Source organism: Somniosus microcephalus, chromosome 31, assembly GCF_052327205.1.
Source record: "Somniosus microcephalus isolate GS21.2 chromosome 31, FLI_Smic_1.0, whole genome shotgun sequence".
Classification (NCBI taxonomy): Eukaryota; Metazoa; Chordata; class Chondrichthyes; order Squaliformes; family Somniosidae; genus Somniosus; species Somniosus microcephalus.
Window position 1 is genome coordinate 27,557,365 of NC_141017.1, and position 18,542 is coordinate 27,575,906.

The 18,542-nt window shown below is 47.3% G+C and overlaps 1 protein-coding gene across 3 annotated transcripts in view; it reads right to left on the minus strand.

Moving 5' to 3' along the window:
• The window catches only part of elavl3 (ELAV like neuron-specific RNA binding protein 3), a 124,551-nt gene that overhangs the window by 56,827 nt on the left and 49,182 nt on the right, over positions 1–18,542 (minus strand). The window contains exons 1-2 of one of the 3 annotated variants that reach the window (XM_085971678.1): positions 17,620–18,196; positions 14,049–14,292 (exon numbers count right to left, since the gene is read on the minus strand). In XM_085971678.1, coding sequence (XP_085827804.1) covers positions 14,049–14,292; positions 17,620–17,640 — 265 coding nt within the window. In that variant the 5' untranslated portion in view covers positions 17,641–18,196. Of the gene's footprint in view, positions 1–14,048; positions 14,293–17,619; positions 18,197–18,542 lie in introns of those variants that run through there. The other 2 variants (XM_085971675.1, XM_085971677.1) reach the window with 2 other exon arrangements.

Below are 18,542 nucleotides of genomic sequence, written 5' to 3' on the forward strand. Positions count from 1 at the left end.
CTACGGTTAGGGAGGGATTTGCAGGATTTTGACCCAGTGATGATGAAGGAACGGTACAATATGTTCAAGTTGGGATGGTGTTTGACTATTCCAACACACTCCTGGATGGCCTCCCACATTCTACCCTACGTAAACCTGAGGTCATCCAAAACTCGGCTGCCCATGCCCTAACTCGCACCAAGTCCCATTCGCCCATCACCCCTGTGCTCGCTGACCTACATTGGCTCCCGGTTAAGCAACGCCTCGATTTCAAAATTCTCATCCTTGTTTTCAAATCCCTCCATGGCCTCTACCCTCTCTATCTCTGTAATCATCTCCAGCCCCACAAACCCCAAGATATCTGCACTCCTCTAATTCTGCCCTCCTGAGCATCCCTGATTATAATCGCTCAACCATTGGTGGCCGTGCCTTCAGCTGCCGAGGCCACAAGCTCTGGAATTCCCTCCCTAAACCTCTCTGCCTCGCTACCTCTCTTTCTTCCTTTAAGACGCTCCTCAAAACCGACCACTTTGGCCAAGCTTTTGGTCACCTGCCCTAATTTCTCCTTATGTGGCTCGGTGTCAAATTTTTTGTCTTATAATACTGCTGTGAAGTGCCTTGGGACGTTTTACTATGTTAAAGGTGCTATATAAATACAAGTTGTTGTTGTTGTTGGAGGGGAGCTTGGAGGTGGCGGTGTTCCCATGCACCTGCTACCCTTGTCCTTCTAGGTGGTGAAGACCACGGGTTTGGAAGGTGCTGTCGAAGGTTGAGGGAGGAATGCTGGCTGGGACATTGGGAAAACTCCCCGCTCTTCTTCAACTAGTGCTCTGGGATCTTCAATGCCCACCGGTTTGAGTGGAGCAGGCAGGTGAAGCTCGGTTTAATGTAGTATCCAAGGGCAGGCATTTCGATCCATGCAGCACTGCCCTGGAGTGTCAGCCGAGATTACGGAAGTCCAGGCTGACACTCCAGAAGTTCCGGAGTGTGGCTCGAACCCACGACCTCCTGAGGCTACCAAATGAGCCAAGGTCTTCCCCATCGAGATTGTGGTTCGGCTAATTTCTCGAGTCGGCAGGGACTCCACCTGCCCAAGTCCTCCCCCACACCCCCCCCCCCAACACATACAGGGAGAATATCCCTTTAATAGTCTTGCTTTGATTTCTACTCTACACAAACAGCACTATTTTCGAGTTTTAAAATTCAGGCCACAAAACATGTCATTCCAGCTGCTTCTTAAAGGGGAGGGAAATATGCAAATAATCTGCATATTTGCACTCGGCAGAAATGCTCACCTGAAATATTGTTCGCATAATTTATTAAACGGTAAAATAGATTGTAGGGTGTAATCTAGTAGAAGTATTTATATAGTTTATACATAAAACAACAGGTAACTGGGAGTGATTGAGGCATCAGGATTGTTGGTATAACCTCCATGTAATCACTCGCAGATATCCATGATTCTTGATGTTATAATTCTCCAATACTCATTTATTCGCTTGTTGTAGCCACTCCCAGATCTCCATTATTTCCTTATAGCCACTCCCAGATCTCCATTATTCTCTGTTAAAGCCACTCCCAGATCTGCATTATTCCCTTATAGCCACTCCCAGATCTCCATTATTCCCTTATAGCCACTCCCAGATCTCCATTATTCCCTTATAGCCACTCCCAGATCTCCATTATTCTCTGTTAAAGCCACTCCCAGATCTCCATTATTCTCTGTTAAAGCCACTCCCAGATCTCCATTATTCTCTGTTAAAGCCACTCCCAGATCTCCATTATTCTCTGTTAAAGCCACTCCCAGATCTGCATTATTCCCTTATAGCCACTCCCAGATCTCCATTATTCTCTTATAGCAACTCCCAGATCTCCATTATTCTCTGTTAAAGCTACTCCCAGATCTCCATTATTCTCTTATAGCCACTCCCAGATCTCCATTATTCTCTTATAGCAACTCCCAGATCTCCATTATTCTCTGTTAAAGCCACTCCCAGATCTCCATTATTCTCTTATAGCCACTCCCAGATCTCCATTATTTTCTATGCAAACCGCTGCAAGACTTGTGTAATGTTCAAACGGGATATATTGCTGTGCTTGACATAATATCCCATAACACCGTCAGAGATACTCACTCCACTGCTCCTAGTCCCCCTGTCGCTATGTGCGCAGCTGGTAAATAGCTCACAGGCGAGATATTGCATTTAATGCATAAATTAATTCCTTTTTAATTTGTTCTATTTATTGAACACAGCAGGGACGCAGTTTCTATCAAGGTTTCAATTGGTTTTTGCTAACAGTACGGCCGCAGTCCCACAAACGTAAAAAAAAAATAGGGAGTCTAACGGTTAATAACAGGCATTGAGTACAGTACTTTGCCTACATAATGACAGTGGCTGCACTTCAAAGTAACGGTGTGCAAAAATGCTCTGAGACGTTTCTGAGAGACTTGATAAGGTGCAAGTAGCTACAATGCACCTTTGGTTTGTCAGCCTCCTTCCCCCACATAAGGGGATGCTAAACGGCTTCAAAGAAACATTCCCCCAACACAAGCAGCCCTTTTATCTGCAGCCACTGTTACTATGACACGGTGAAACGATTTAGAGAGTGCTGTAAACATTTGTAACTGATGTGGCAGGAATGTGACAGGAAAGTGCATTTGCTCTTGAAGTTGTCTGGGTGGGGAAAGTCAACAACAGACAGGGAATTGATATTACAAGTAAGAATGATTGTGAATGATTGCAAAAGCCTTGGCATGAGAGAGAGTAGAGTGAGGATTAACAGCAGCAGAAAGGCGCATTGATTGTTCCCGCTGATTAGTGGGGGTGTCTTCTTGTTTTTGAGGCAGGGGCACTGAACTAGGTTTGATTGGAGGACAAGGATGTGTCCAGTTCATCAACCTGGATAACTGACTATAGGGTGAGTTTTACCCAACACCACAAGCAAAACCTTAATGTCGTCAGACAACTGAATAGCAACAATAACTTGCATTTTTAAAAAATTCATTTTTATGGGATGTGGGCGTCGCTGTCAAGGCCGGCATTTATTGCCCATCCCTAATTGCCCTTGAGAAGGTGGTGGTGAGCCACCTCCTTGAACCACTGCAGTCCCATGTGGTGAAGGTACTCCCACAGTGCTGTTAGGTAGGGAGTTCCAGGATTTTGACCCAGTGACGATGAAGGATCGGCGATATACTTCTCAGTCAGGATGACGTGTGTGTCTTGGAGGGGAACTTGGAGGTGGTGGTGTTCCCACGTGCCTGCTGCCCTTGTCCTTCTAGGTGGAAGAGGTCGCGGGTTTGGGAGGTGCTGCCGAAGAAGCCTTGGCGAGTTGCTGCAGTGCATCTTGTAGATGGTACACACTGCAGCCACGGTGCGTCGGTGGTAGAGGGAGTGGATGTTTAAGGTGGTGGATGGGGTGCCAATCAAGCGGGCTGTTTTGTCCTGGATGGTGTCGAGCTTCTTGAGTGTTGTTGGAGCTCCAGGTAAGTGGAGAGTATTTCATCACACTCCTTACTTGTGCCTTGTAGATGGTGGAAAGGCTTTGGGGAGTCAGGAGGTGAGTCACTCGCCGCAGAATTTAATGTAGCAAAATGTCCCAAGGTGCTTCACAGGAGCATTATCAAATAAAATTTGAGAGCGAGCCACACAAAGGAGATATTAGGACCAGGGAACAAAAGCTTGGTCAAAAGGTAGGTTTTAAGGAGCGCCTTAAAGAAGGAGAGGGAGGCGGAGAGGGTTCGAGGGGAAATTCCAGAGCTTGAGGCCGAGGCAGGTGAAGGCACGGCTGGCAATGGTGGAGCAAAAGAATTCTGAGTTGCGCAAGAGTCCAGACCAACGTTCAACCTTAGGATTTCTCTCTACCCTCACTTAGATTTAGAGATTTTGAGGTAGAATTAATCTTGGTGGTGGTACAAAACGGGGGCTATCGAATCGGGCACCCATTCTCCTGCCCGCCTGATATACAGTTCCATTAACTTCAATAGCACTGACTATCACGTGGGCGTATAATAGGTGGCCGGTTTGATATCGCCCGTGTAGCGTCACTGCCGAAGATTAAATTTAACCCCTTTATGTTTTCAGTACAGCTACAGTTCTAGCAGATCTCCCCACAACAATTCTCATAATAAGTCGGCAAATCTATTGCTTTATAATGACAGGGGTGACTCTGTAATGGACAGTGTATTATTCTGCTGCTCAGGGACCACGGTGTCTGATCTGCCCTGTGATGGAAATGTTGCAGATTGGCAATTGTGAGGAAGCTTCCAACTCCAGGTCAGAAGCAACCAACAAGAAATGGCTGTTTTTCTTTCTCTTTTTATATCTACTTGTGGCGTCTGAAGTTTGACAGATATGCACCAGATGTAAGACCTTTATGTTTATGGATAGGTAACTGCAAAACTCAAAGGAAGGATATTGCTGTGCATCCTGAGCTTTGTTGAACAGTAAGCCTTCAGTTCGACTATGTGAGTGGAGAAATGGTTCCTTGAAAGTTGAAATCAACACTACTCAAACATCCTGTCCTGGAATATTGGACTAAAGTATGACCCATGCTCATTATTCGTAACTTAGCCAAGATACTCGACAGGTGGTTCTGGCCTCAGTTGTTAGATTTTGCCTTCTGATCCCAAGGGCATCCAGATATATCTTGGTCCAACCCAGCACTCTTGGGTCCTCCCCTCTCATGTGCTGTTTTTTTTTATTCATTCAGGGGATGTGGGCGTCGCTGGCAAGGCCGGCATTTATTACCCATCCCTAGTTGCCCGTCAGAAGGTGGTTGTGAGCTGCCTTCTAAACCGCTGCAGTCCGTGTGGTGCTGTGGAACCCTGTCTGATTTGGAATAATTATGTGACTATCAGATTTTGGGGGAAAAATTCGGTTGCTTTGCACCTCCCGTTTGCACCCTAAGAGTGCGCTAACTGAGTGCAAAGCAACGAGCGCGCGGGCGCGGCGCCAGTGCCAGCGCCTGCACCTCCTGCGAAATTCAGCAGGAGGTTAGCGGCGGCGGTAACCGTTAGAGCCCCGCGGTGCTGCACCGCCGGCAATGACATCACCACCGTGCGCAGCGCCCCGCTCGCGCCCTGGCCGTTATCTTCGGCAGCGCCCCTTGACTTACCGCCGGATGCTCATCCTACCTGTGACCGGGGCGGCGCTATTTAAAGGCGAGGTGCCTGGCGGCCATTTTTGTTGCTGGCCGCCTGTCAGTACCTGCCTCTGCTGCGGTTCCCGGTCTGCTGAGCACCACCCCCCCTGCCCCTGCGGAGAGCCGGCTGCTCTCCGTGAGCCCGGCACTTCTCTTGAGTGCTGGGCCCTTTTGCCAGCACTCTGATCCCGGTGGCCCAGCTGGGCCCCGGGTCGCGCTGTGCAAGGCCCCTCCCCTTTAAGAAGGGTAGGAAGGCCCGCAATACCCCGGCACGTAGCGCTGCGATATTCCCTCGCAGCGCCCCAAGAGAGAGGCGGGGCACTTCCAGCAGCTCAATTTCGGCCGCGGGGGTGCTAATTTTTCCGGGGCGCTAAAAGTAGCACCCCGGCGAAGTTAGCGTCCCAACGGGGACGCAACTCAATTTTCCCCCCTTTATGTCTTATGTTGGTCTTATGTATGTTTTGTAGTTGTAGTTAGTGTCACCATTTGGAAATTGGTAACTATGGAACCAAAGAGGGTTAAAGCTAATGTACATGCTAGCTCTTTGCTAGAGCAATCCAAAACTCATCCCACTGCTCCGCTCTCTCCCCATAGTCTGCTATCTTCCTCTGCTTCAAATGTTTACCCAATTTTCCCTTAAGATATGCAATGATCTTTGCCTCAACCATTCCATGTAGCAAAGCGTTCTACGCTCCAACAGTCCTCTGTGAAAAGACATTTCTCCTGAAGATCCCTTTTAAATTGATGACACCTTGTTACTGACTCCCCAACCAGACGGAAATAGTCTTTCCCTATTCGCTCTGTCAAAATGCTTCATCATTTTTAAAACCTCTATTAAATCCTCTCGTAACCTTCTCTGCTCCAGTAGAAACAGTCCAAATTCTTAAGCATCTCCTCATATCTATGGTTTCCCTCTGGCTTTACTGTCCTTTCTATAGGGGAGTGCTGAAAACTACATATGATACTCTATAAGTGTGGCCTAACTAAGCCCTACTTATGCACCCAGAATAATGCAGTACACCTTTTTTATGGTGACGCGTTACATTCGAGCAGAGAAGGTTAGGGGGAGATTTAATAGACGTGTTCAAATATTTATCCCCCGCTAAAAAAACAGATGATCTGCTCGTTACCTCAATGCTGTTTGTGGGACCTTGCTCTGCACTGAGTATATTCAAGACAGAGATCGATAGATTTTTGAATATTAAGGGAATCAAGGGATATGGGGATAGTGCAGGAAAGTGGAGATGAGGTTATCCCCGCTGTCCTGGGCCAATACTTACCCCTCAACCAACATAACAAAGGTGTGGAGATGCCGGTGTTGGACTGGGGTGGACAAATGTAAGAAGTCACACAACACCAGGTTATAGTCCAACAGTTTTATTTGAAATAACAAGCTTTCGGAGCGCTGCTCCTTCGTCAGGTGAAGTGGAGAGATGCCTATAGACACAGATTATATAGTCAGAGAATAATGCCAGATGATTACAGGTAATCTTTCGAACTGCCATTTATCACACCTCGGCAGAGAGATAATCACAGCAATCAAAGGTGTGAATGGTGTCCAAACAAGTCAGTCAGGAAAACATTACATCAAAGAACAATGAGGTGGGGTCACAAGGGGTAAAATGTTGCAGATGCTGGGGTCTGTATGAAAAACAAAAAACAGACAAACAGATGCGGCCGGACCTGCTGTGATTTCCAGCAAAGAAAATGTTTGTCTGTTTTTTCTTTTTCATACAGACCCCAGCATCTGTAACATTTTACCCCTTGTGACCCCACCTCATTGTTCTTTGATGTAATGTTTTCCTGACTGACCTGTTTGGACACCATTCACACCTTTGATTGCTGTGATTATCTCTCTGCCGAGGTGTGATAAATGGCAGTTAGAAAGATTACCTGTAATCATCTGGCATTATTCTCTGACTATATAATCTGTGTCTTTATGCATCTCTTCACTTCACCTGATGAAGGAGCAGCGCTCTGAAAGCTTGTGATTTCAAATAAAACTGTTGGACTATAACCTGGTGTTGTGTGACTTCTTACAACATAACAAAAACAGATTATCTGGTCATTATCACATTGCTGTTTGTGGGAGCTTGCTGTGTGCAAATTGGCTGCCGCGTTGCCCACATTACAATGGTGACTGCACTTCAAAAGTACTTCATTGGCAGTAAAGCGCTTTGAGACGTCCGGTGGTCATGAAAGGTGCTATAGAAATGCAAGTCTTTCTTTTTCTTTTTGAGCACAAAAATCTAAACTGACACTGAAGGAGTGCTGCACTGTTGGAGGTGCCGTCTTTCGGATGAGACATTAAACCGAGGCCCCATCTGCTCTCTCAGGTGAAAGATCCCGCGGGCACTATTTCGAAGAAGAGCAGGGGAGTTCTCCCCGGTGTCTTGGCCAATATTTATCCCTCAATCAACATCACAAAAACAGATTATCTGGTCATTATCACTTTGCTGTTTGTGGGGGCTTGCTGTGTGCAAATTGGCTGCCGCGTTTCCTACATTACAACAGTGACTACACTTCAAAAGCACCTCATTGGCTGTAAAGCACTTTGGGGTGTCCTGAGGTTGTGAAAGGCGCTTATAGTAATGCAAGTCTTTCTTTCACGCCTTCGCACTGCAAACTCTTTTGATATACAACAACATATCAGTTCAAAGTATTTCAGCCTAAGATGGTCGTCTCCCGCCATCCCCCCCCCACCCCATCACTACGACCTTACAGGCAAGCCTTTGCAATTAGCCTCAGATTTTATTTTGTCTTAGCTTTACAAGGTTCCTGTGAGGGGACCTGTGCACAGGCCTCTGCCAGTAGGACATTTAGGACTGAGATGAGGAGAAATTTCTTCACTCAGAGGGTGGTGAACCTGTGGAATTCTCTACCACAGAAGGCTGTGGAGGCCAAGTCACTGAATATATTTAAGAAGGAGATAGATTTCTAGACACAAAAGGCATCAAGTGGTATGAGGAGAGAGCGGAAATTGAGATAGAGGATCAGCCATGATCATATTGAATGGCGGAGCAGGCTCGAAGGGCCGAATGGCCTACTCCTGCTCCTATTTTTCTATGTTTCTAGTACTGCTCTGTAACTGGGCACTGGGAGGTAATTGAGAGAAGTCCAGGTGGAACTATCCCTTCTAGTTATTCCTTCTGCCTTTTAGAAAAGTGCCTGGCACCCTACAGAATGAACAAGAGATGGCTCGTTCTACCGCTCCACACATGGTGATACACCAGTCCACAGTGCCAACAGATCATCCATGTGAATGGACAGTTAGTTGTATGTCAGCTGTGGCTCAGTGGGCAGCACTCTCTCTCGTCTCTGAGTCAGAAGTTTGTGGGTTCAAGTTCCACTCCAGAGACTTAAGCACAAAAATCCAGACTGACACTCCCAGTGCAGTACCGAGGGAATGCTGCACTGTTGGAGGTGCCGTCTTTCAGATGAGACGTTAAACCGAAGACCCCGTCTGCTCTCTCAGGTGGATGTAAAAGTTCCCATGGCCACTATTTCGAAGAAGAGCAGGGGGAGTTCTCCCCGGTGTCCTGGGCCATATTTATCCCTCAATCAACATCACTAAAAACAGATTATCTGGTCATTATCGCATTGCTATTTGTGGGAGCTTGCTGTGCGCGTATTGGCTGCTGTGTTTCCCACATTACAACAGTGACTCCACTTCAAAAGTACTTCATTGGCTGTAAAGTGCTTTGGGACGTCTGGTGGTCATGAAAGGCGCTATAGAAATGCAAGTCTTTCTTTATTCTTGTCATATTTAGTACCAGTCGCTGATTCTTGACCAGACAGTCCCGTTTCTGAGCAGAAATTTCTGAGAGGGAAACAAGAGACTAAAAACCTGGGGCTAGATTTTCAGTCGCTTGCGCCAGCAGTAAGCGCCTTAAGAGAAGTGATTTTCGGGCGCTATGCGTGTAGCGCCCGGGCGCAGCGCAGTTTGCGCCCCGCCCCAAATTAAGTTGCCCGTTAGCGCCGACGCAAAGTTTAGCGGCCGCCCGGATGCGCGTGCAGAAAATGACGTCACATCCTCGTGCAACGCCCTTTGGCCGCCCCGAATACAAACTTCAGTCGGACCGCCCCATTGTGCGGCTGGCGTCCAGAGCGTTTGTAAAATGGAACGCAACACACCCTGGGGAGCGCAAATTAAAGGGCACTCCTCCTGCACTATAAAAGGCACTCTGCATGTGTTGTGTGGAAGGATCCAGTGTGTTGTTGTGAACGCTGTCCTCCTCCTCCTCCTCCTCATCATCATCATCATCATCATCCTCCTCCTGCTGTCTTCCCCCCCAGACTCTGCCTTTGAAAAAAACACATGCACCCTTCCCCTTTAAGAGCTCACTGGCACCAGAGTGTCTGCCGTGCGCTGCGCCCGAGCTCGGGTGTTGCGCTCTGCACCGCCGGCTTAGCGCCTAAAGATAGTAGTGGAACGCCTCTTTTAGCGCTCCACCAACCTCTTAGGGCGAAGCCACTGAATTTCCGGCAACGGGGCGCTACTTTGGGGCGGGTGCTAACTTCGGGCGGGCGCTAAGGTTAGCGCCCCAAAACTGTCTATACTGAAAATCTAGCCCCTGGTTTTTAATTGGTCCCTCTTTGCTCCTGTGTTTCATGATGCGGTTTCAAGGCCTTTAAGGCTCCCGATGGATTGTCATCATCGGGGAAACATAGCTCAGAACTCAAGCTGTAATTCAACTCCTCTGTCTGGTTTTGGACTTGGCAAATGGTGGTAACCCCATTTAATACCTGCGAGTACACCTGGGGCCCACAGGTATTAAGGACTGAGTGATAGCGAGGAAAGCACTTCATCTGTCAAACAACTAGTTCGCGCTATCCCCTAATCTATAGTGAATTTAAAAAATGGCTGTAGGACTGATCCAGGTACGAACAGTGATAAAACAACCAGGCAGTGATCTTATAGAGAGTAACCATCATGATTAAATCATTTTGGGAACTCTTGGCTGGCCTACCGCATTTTACCCTACGTAAACTTGAGGTCATCCAAAACTCGGCTGCCCGTGTCCTAACTTGCTCCAAGTCCCGTTCGCCCATCATCCCCGGTGCTCGCTGACCTACATTGGCTCTCGGTTAAGCAGCGCCTCGATTTAAAAATTTTCATCCTTGTTTTCAAATCCCTCCATGGCCTCGCCCCTCCCTATCTCTGTAATCTCCTCCAGCCCCACAACCCCCCGAGATCTCTGCGTTCCCTAATTTTGACCTCTTGGGCATCCCTGATTATAAATCGCTCAGCCATCGGCGGCTGTGCCTTCAGCTGCCGAGGCCCTAAGCTCTGGAATTCCCTGCCCAAACCTTTCCGCCTCTCTACCTCTCCTCCTTTAAGACGCATCTTAAAACCTCCCTCTTTGACCAAGCTTTTGGTCACCTGCCCTAATTTCTCCCTTTGAGGCTCGGCGTCAAATTTTGTTTCATAACGCTCCTGTGAAGCGCCTTGGGATGTTTTACTAGTTGTAATTTTTGCCGGGTAATGACACATGACCCTATGTAGGATAAAACAAATGTTGCATGCTGGGAATCTGTTCATTATTTGACACATAACTTGCATGGGTATATAGTAATGTACAATTACAAACTATTAACTGCGCCCTAGACCAGAGAACTATTATATGTTATGAGAATTTTAAAAAAATCAGAATATGCGCCCTTCTCCACCTCTCTGTTGAAGTAATTGCATCACTTCTTTCATTGCTAGCCTTAAACTGTTCTTTTTTGAATTGTCTTTTATTCATAATTGATTGACTATTATTTTGTAGGCAAATCTTGGAAAAATGCAGTAGCACTTCCTGTTTGCCACGGGAAGTGATGCAACGGGACTTCCTGTCTGCTACAGGAAGTGACATGCAACTTTTTGGAGGTAGAAAGGAAAATGGCACCATCCTTCTCTTCAACAATATATGTAAGCTAAGTGGTTACAGAGACCACGGCTTTGCAGAATTAATATATGTACATTTGAAACCCTTCAGTTTATTTGCAGTTAGAATACAAACAGGGTTACCGTTTCCTTTAAGTAGTTAATGTTGCTAATATATTAACTTGCTTTAGAAAACAATAGGAATAGCACTTTTCAGTTCACCTTGACATTGTTGGAAATCTCGAAATGAAATTGAGATAGTTAGTGTGAGAAACTCTTAAAATGTTGATGAACTTAGTTAACTCTGGGAGTTTTGGGGCTCTAGATGGAGTAGCTAGCGAGAAACTGTTCCCATTGGTGGAAGGGTCGAGGACCAGAGGACACAGCTTTAAGGTGATTGGCAAGCGAACCAAAGGCGACACGAGGAAAAACTTTTTTTACGCAGCGAGCAGTTAGGATCTGGAATGCACTGCCTGAGAGGGCGGTGGAGGCAGATTCAATCGTGGCTTTCAAAAGGGAGTTGGATAAGTACCCAAAGGAAAAATAATTTGCAGGGCTACGGGGAAAGGGCAAGGGGGAGTGGGACTGGCTGAAGGGCTCTTGCAGAGAGCTGGCACGGGCGCGACGGGCCGAATGGCCTCCTTCTGTGCTGTGACCATTCTATGAATGGAGGCTTCTGAGTTATTGCTAAATTTATGTCGCTTCTCCCCCCCTCCCCACCCCACCTTTGCTCTCCGTTTCCTGCTCTGCTGACTGTGTATCTGGACAAATCGATTTTTTTTTGGCGTGCAATCACGAATTTTATTTATCTTTAATATAAAGGGGCCATGAATTGTCATAATTTAAAAAAAATGTGTCACATTTAAACGTCTCACCATCCCGCTAACAAAATCCTCTGTGGCCCTCTTTTGCCTAATAATTCTGTTCGCGAAACCTATTTCTGACCTTAACCCCCTTTTGGCAGATTTTAGATGCTGGTGTGAAGTTTTCAATTGACAAAGGTTAGAGACAACAGTGCTAAGATCGGCACTCCCAGGTCAGGTGGCACCGTCAGGGTTGGCCGCGCGGTGATGCTGCATTTGCGTCTGTCCCGAGCTTTGCCGCAGCTGGGAGTGCTTTCCCATTCTGGAACTTGGAAACAACAGGAGGCCATTCGGCCCCTCGAGCCTGTTCCGCCATTCAGTCAGATCACGGCTGATCTGTACCTCAACTGCATTTACCCAACATTGGGATCCATATCCATTGCTACCCTTAACTAACATTAATTTGTTTATCTCCGTCTTGAAAAGTTTAATTGTCCCAGCATCCACAGCCCTTTGGGGGGGGGGGGGGAGAGAGTTCCAGATTTCCCTTTGAGTGGAAAAAGTGCTTCTGATTTTACTCCTTGCATGGCCCGGAATTTTAAGATTGTTTTGGAATCCCTCACCAGAGGAAGTAGTTTCTCTGTCTCTACCCTATCGAATCCCTTTTATCATTTTAAACACCTCAGTTACATCATTTCTCAACCGTCTAAACCCGAGGGAACACAAGCCAAGTTTATGCAACCTGTCCTCGTAATTTAACCCTTTAAGCCCCGGTATCATTCTGGTATCAGAGCACAGAAGGAGGCCATTCGGCCCATCGTGCCGGTGCCGGTGCCGGCTCTTTGGAAGAGCTGTCCAATTAGTCCCACTGTCCCCCTCCCCCCCGCTCTGTCCCCATAGCCCTGCAGATTTTTCCTCTTCCAGTGTGTATATATACAATTTCCTTTTGAAAGTTGCTATTGAATCTGCTCCCACCACCCTCTTGGGCAGTGCATTCCAGATCATCATAACTCGCTGTGTAAAAATAAAATAAAATAAAAATTCTCCTCGTCTCCCCTCTAGTTCTTTTGCCAATCACCTTAAATCGGTGTCCTCTGTTTACCGACCCTTCTGCCACTGGAACCAGTCTCTCCTTATTTACTCTGTCAAAACCTTCATAATTTTGAACACCTCAATTAAATCTTCCCTTAACCTTCTTTGCTCTGAGGAAAACAGTCCCACATAACTGAAGTTCCTCATGCCTAGTAAATCTCTGCTGCACCCTCACCAAACCCTTGACCTCTTTCCTAAAAGTGTGGCGCCCAGAATTGGACACAATACTCCAGTTGAAGCCGAACATTATGCCACGGAAACCTATAAAATGTGACTCTGCTTTCGGTCGGCAAATGTTGCTTGCCGTTGGGACTGTTGGACACCAGACTACCCCACAACCACCCTTGGTGCCCACCCCCCTTTTCATATTTAGGAGACACTTCTGCAACCCAGGCCTAATCCCGCTAGTAATCTTTCTGTCCATCTCCAGCCCTTCTCGTAGATGGAGTGCTCCATCGCCACATAGTGCTCCATCTGTGAGGAGGTGAGTTTGAATGGTAGCCGTGACGAGAAGCCCGTGACCCTTTGGGATGGGAAGTCCATATTCATATCATGAGGCCACGTCTCAGTGAGCATGTGAAGCCAAAAAGAAAGACTTGCATTTCTATAGCGCCTTTCACGACCACCGGACGTCCCAAAGCGCTTTACAGCCAATGGAGTACTTTTTGACGTGCAGTCACTGTTGTAATGTAAGAAGCGCGCATCCAATTTGCACACAGCAAGCTCCCACAAACAGCAATGTGGTAATGACCAGATAATCTATTTTTTTTGCTATGTTGATTGAGGAATAAATATTGGCCCCAGGACACCGGGGATAACTTCCCCTGCTCTTCACGAAACAGTGCCACGGGATCTTTTACGTCCACCTGAGAGAGCAGACGGGACCTTGGTTTAATGTCTCATCCGAAAGACGGCACCTCCGACAGTGCGGCGCTCCCTCAGTATATTGCACTGGAGTTCAACCTAGCTTTTTGTGCTCAAGTCTCTGGAGTGGGACTTGAACCCACAACCTTCGTGACTCAGAGGCGAGAGAGAGTGCTGCCCACTGAGCCACGGCTGAGACAAAGAATAAGATTGATGCACACTCTCTAGGACAAAGCACGAGACATTTAAATGAGAAAGTCATGCCCTACGTACAAAACATTGTGCATTCTTTGTTTTACCTGTGATCTTATCGCGGACGAGTTTACACGATTCAATCTCCCCGATGCTGCCGAACAGGCTCTTGAACTCCTCCTGTGTCATATTCTGTGGTAGATAGTTGACGATGAGGTTAGTCTTGCTGTCGTCGGAGGGCCCGGCCATCATTGGTATGGAGCAGTTTGTGCTGTTGAGGGATGGACCGTTGGATGTGTTGTTGCTTGTAGGACCATTTGCCACCTGAGTTTCCATAGTGCTGATTATCTGCTAAAGTAGAAAGACAAAGGCCGTGAATTTGAGCAAGGCCCGCGCAAATTATAACCATAAAGTGATCTCCTTTTTTAGGTGCTTCCTAGTGAGAATGAGATTGGAGCAAGATTGGCAATCCAAGCAGGCCCCAATTTAAAAATTTCGCCCAAATCATGTCTCCTCTTTTGATGGGTCCTTGCCATGTTGACATGTGAAACCAAAGTTCAGAGGTCGGAGACGTGACCTGCCCGTGACATCCTAATGCTGAAATTCGATGTGGTTTAGAAAAATATCGGAGAACGTGCTCTCAAAATAATCTACTGAGATCCTGCTGGCGCACTGAAAAATGTACTGTTGATATCAATTGATCTGCTTTATACAAAGTGGCGGGGGGGTGTGGGGGGGGGGGTCCAAGAAGCAGCAGCGGTACAGCCAGGGAGTGAGTCACTGCACCAGGGACTTCAAGGTCCCAACTCAACCCTCCAATCTGCTTGCTTGTTGATCTGAACTATGTCAATCGGGGGCGGGGGAGGGTGGTGGGGACTGGTTGGAGACTGCAGTGCATCTCAATTGGGAGCTGTGAGAACTGGATGGGTAAAGGTACTTGTATTTTATAGCTCCCTTGCCATGCTGGAACATCTGAAACCGCAATGAATTTCTTTCTGTGTGCAGTAATTGTCGTTAGTAGCCAAACTTGGCAGCCATTTTGCACTAGGAACATGCCTCAATCCGCAATGGATGATCAGTTACTATTTTGTTATATTGGTGTTGGTTGAGGGGAATTTTTGGCTAGGGCACCAGGAGGATGTCCTGCTCTTCTTTGAATCGTACCATGGGACCTTTAATGTCCACCAGAGCAGGGAGATAAGGCTTTGGTTTAATGCCTCGTCATCGTCTGAAGGATGGGCGTCTCTGACAGTGCAGCATTCCCCCAGTACTAACCCTTCCGATCCAGAGGCTAGAGTCCTACCAACTGAGCCAAGCTGACACATCACGTTGTGCTTCAATAATCAGCCTTGTTTTATTGGCAGCTGGCCAAAGAGGCAATATAATCCGACACCTTTGAAAATGGATGTTGGTTCATCCTTGGTGACAGTAAAGGTGTGGGCCCTAGAAACTTATAGGGACAAAACTGAGGCTGAGCTGGAATGGCGCGCAAGCATCTCAAAATAAACTGGTCCAGTTTCACCGGAGTTGAGTCATGGAGGTACAGAGGCTGCATTTAATATTACATGTGGAATTTACAGAGCAGCCTCACCATACCATGAAGCACCCAGTGCCTAGTGAAGTTATCCTTCACCCATGTCCCTTAGCACGGGTGAAAGTGAATACTTTGTCCTACCTCACATGGAGCGCCGCCATCTTGCGCCAAATCCCGCGAACATCTACGCTTACTCTGTGCGGCACGATTTGCTTACTGAGTTACCACAGTTTGGCATAAAAGGCCCCAGAGGCAGTGAAAGTTTGATTGATGAATGGCTCGCCCGTGGTGAGGGGATAGCTGACCCTATTGTGTAGTGCAGTGTTGAGCATGGGTGAAACGCTCCACAGTGGAAAATCTTGGGCGATGTTGAGGGGTTTGGGAACTGCAAGAGATGACAGGATAATGGAAATGATTGTTTTGAGGGGTTGCTGTTGTACAACAGTGTAAATGATGTCGGGGCACTGGAGGGTAATCAGTTGGCGTGAATTATTGTTGGGCCACTAGATTATGGGACTACTGTGATTGAATACATTTTTTATTATGTTGGATTCATAGCAGTGTGTTTTGGGGGGATGCAATCTAATAAACCTTGACTGTAAGGTACGAAGGGGCTTCTGTTCCCCATAGACAAGGCCACTGGCTTATGGCGACTGAATAAGTCGAGTCCTATTGTTATTCCATGGGGCTTCTTTTAGCCAAAGTGTTAGGGATCGTGTTCCATGATTCCATCTGGTTTTCTGTGAAAGCCACAAACCGGTGGCCTTGGTCACTCTGGTCATCCCTTGTAATCTTGGAAAATCTGGGGGTCCTACTGGATTTCTCTGTGTGTTTTTTGGGGGGGGGGGAGATCAAAGGGTTTGAAATTGATAAATGGGCAGAAGGAAGCTGTTATAAATCTCATCATCAAGACACTACTTGTGAAATAACGCTGGACAGCCAGCTGGTGGCGCCGTCCAAGGAGTATAAATACTCGGGCGTGGGCCCCAGCTTTCCAGGGACATTTTGTAAGACAAGGAGCTAGTGAAATACAACTAGACTTCCATGTTCTGAAACAAGTTGATTAAAGCCTTGCTTTATACTCAAACCAGGTGCGTAGTGAGTTTTATTATGTCAGAAAAGTTCCTGCAAATTCCGGGGAAGGGGGAAAATTTGCCTTTTTACTAAGGTTTGAGCTGCGTCTCCATCCCACCGATTGAAACGTGGCTGATTCAGGGCCCACACAAAGCACTGATCTCAGTCCGCCTGGTTTATGAGGTCCCCACAATGGCTGCCGTATTAATGCAGTAGTGTTAGCTGCCTCGTTTGACACGAGGGCTGCCTGACTGGACCCGGTTGTGTGTACAATATGGGGGTGATGCTCAAATTAGGCTGTCTCTGCCGAGAGATGATATCTCCAAACAAAATATTTTGAAGGAATAATTATTTCCTCCTCTTCCCTTGCCTTGTGCTGCCCCCGGGCGAGAGGATAGGAAGGCCGTCGCCAATCAGGTCTCAGCCAGTTTGGCTGTATAGCTGGTTCCTAGAATTCTCGTGAGAGCAGAGAAGGTTGGAGGAGATTTCATAGAGGTGTTCAAAATCATCAACGGTTTCGACAGCATAAATAAGGACAGACTGTTCCCATTGGCAGAAGGGTCGGTAACCAGACGACACAGGTTTAAGGTGATTGGCAAAAGAACCAGAGGCGACATGAACATTTTTTTTTACGCAGCGAGTTATGATGAGCTGGAATGCGCTGCCTGAAAGGGCGGTGGAAACAGATTCAATAGTAACTTTCTAAAGGGAATTGGATAAATGCTTGAAGGGGAAAAATTTACAGGGCTATGGGGAAAGAGCAGGGGGAGTGGGACTAATTGGACAGCTCTACCAAAGAGCCGGCACAGGCATGATGGGCCAAATGGCCTCCTTCTGTGCTGCATCATTCTATGATTCTATGCAAGACAGTGGCCCCGGGGATGATGATTCCCTGCGAGGGAAGAGTTCGGCCTCCACTTGGTAGCGAACGATGTTGACATGCTCTTTGGTTACCATTTCACGTGGTCAGCTACCTGATGTCTAAATTACTGAACTCGTCATTCATTTAATCGTCATCAAACCTGATGGCTCAGTGAGTTTTATCCAGTGAGCAGCTGAACCATACGTACCAAGAAAGTGCCAGGTTCCATCCCCGGTCTGTGCTTTACTTGATCTCAGCCAAGGCGGTGGAAAGGGAGGTACAATTGTCCCCAGCGCCCCTGGAATAGGGATTGGAAAATCAGCCAGGGTTCCCTGCTCCTGATTGCCATTCAATGACTCTGCTAACAGTGTATGTGTGTAGATGTCGGGGCGAGAGCAGAATCTGTCCTGGCTGTGATGCCCCTGCTTGCCAACACTGGGCAAGAGTCACTCATTAACACCCGTCACCTGGGCATAAAATAGTGAAGGGGGCATCTGTGGAACTGCACCCTCTACTGTACAGACGCCATACTGCCTCTCGTACAGCGGAGCACCTTTGGGTGAAGCTTGGATGCGGGTCCACCATTCATCTTGGTCGTGGAAGGTGTATGATGTGAGGAGGGAAAAGGGAAGACAAATAATTTGAAGAAAAAAAACCAAACCCCACTAATGAGTAACCAGCCAGTTGATACAACCCCCATGCTCAGTGACATGAATCAGTCATTCATGAAAGAAAGACTTATGAAATAATACTGAGCGGCCTACGGGTGGCACTGTCCAGGGAGAGTATAAATACTCAGGCACGGGCCCAGCTTGTGCAGGACATTCTTAACAGGAACTAGTGAAGGACACAACTAGACCTCCATGTTGTAAAACAGTTGATTAAAGCTTTGTTTAACGCTTAGACCAAGTGCCTAGTAGTTTTCTTACGTCACTCAGTGTCCAGAGTAAATGGCCACTTGACCGAGGAACTGGAGAGAGACCAACACTCATTGGAACCTTATCCCAGCACGTCTGTGCCTTCGGGAGAGGATGGGAGGGGATGATCAACAGCTGAACTAGCAATAGCGCGATACGCAATGGATTTCGCCCATCATTGCTCACAGTCTGCAGTATATTGAGGGGGGGGGGG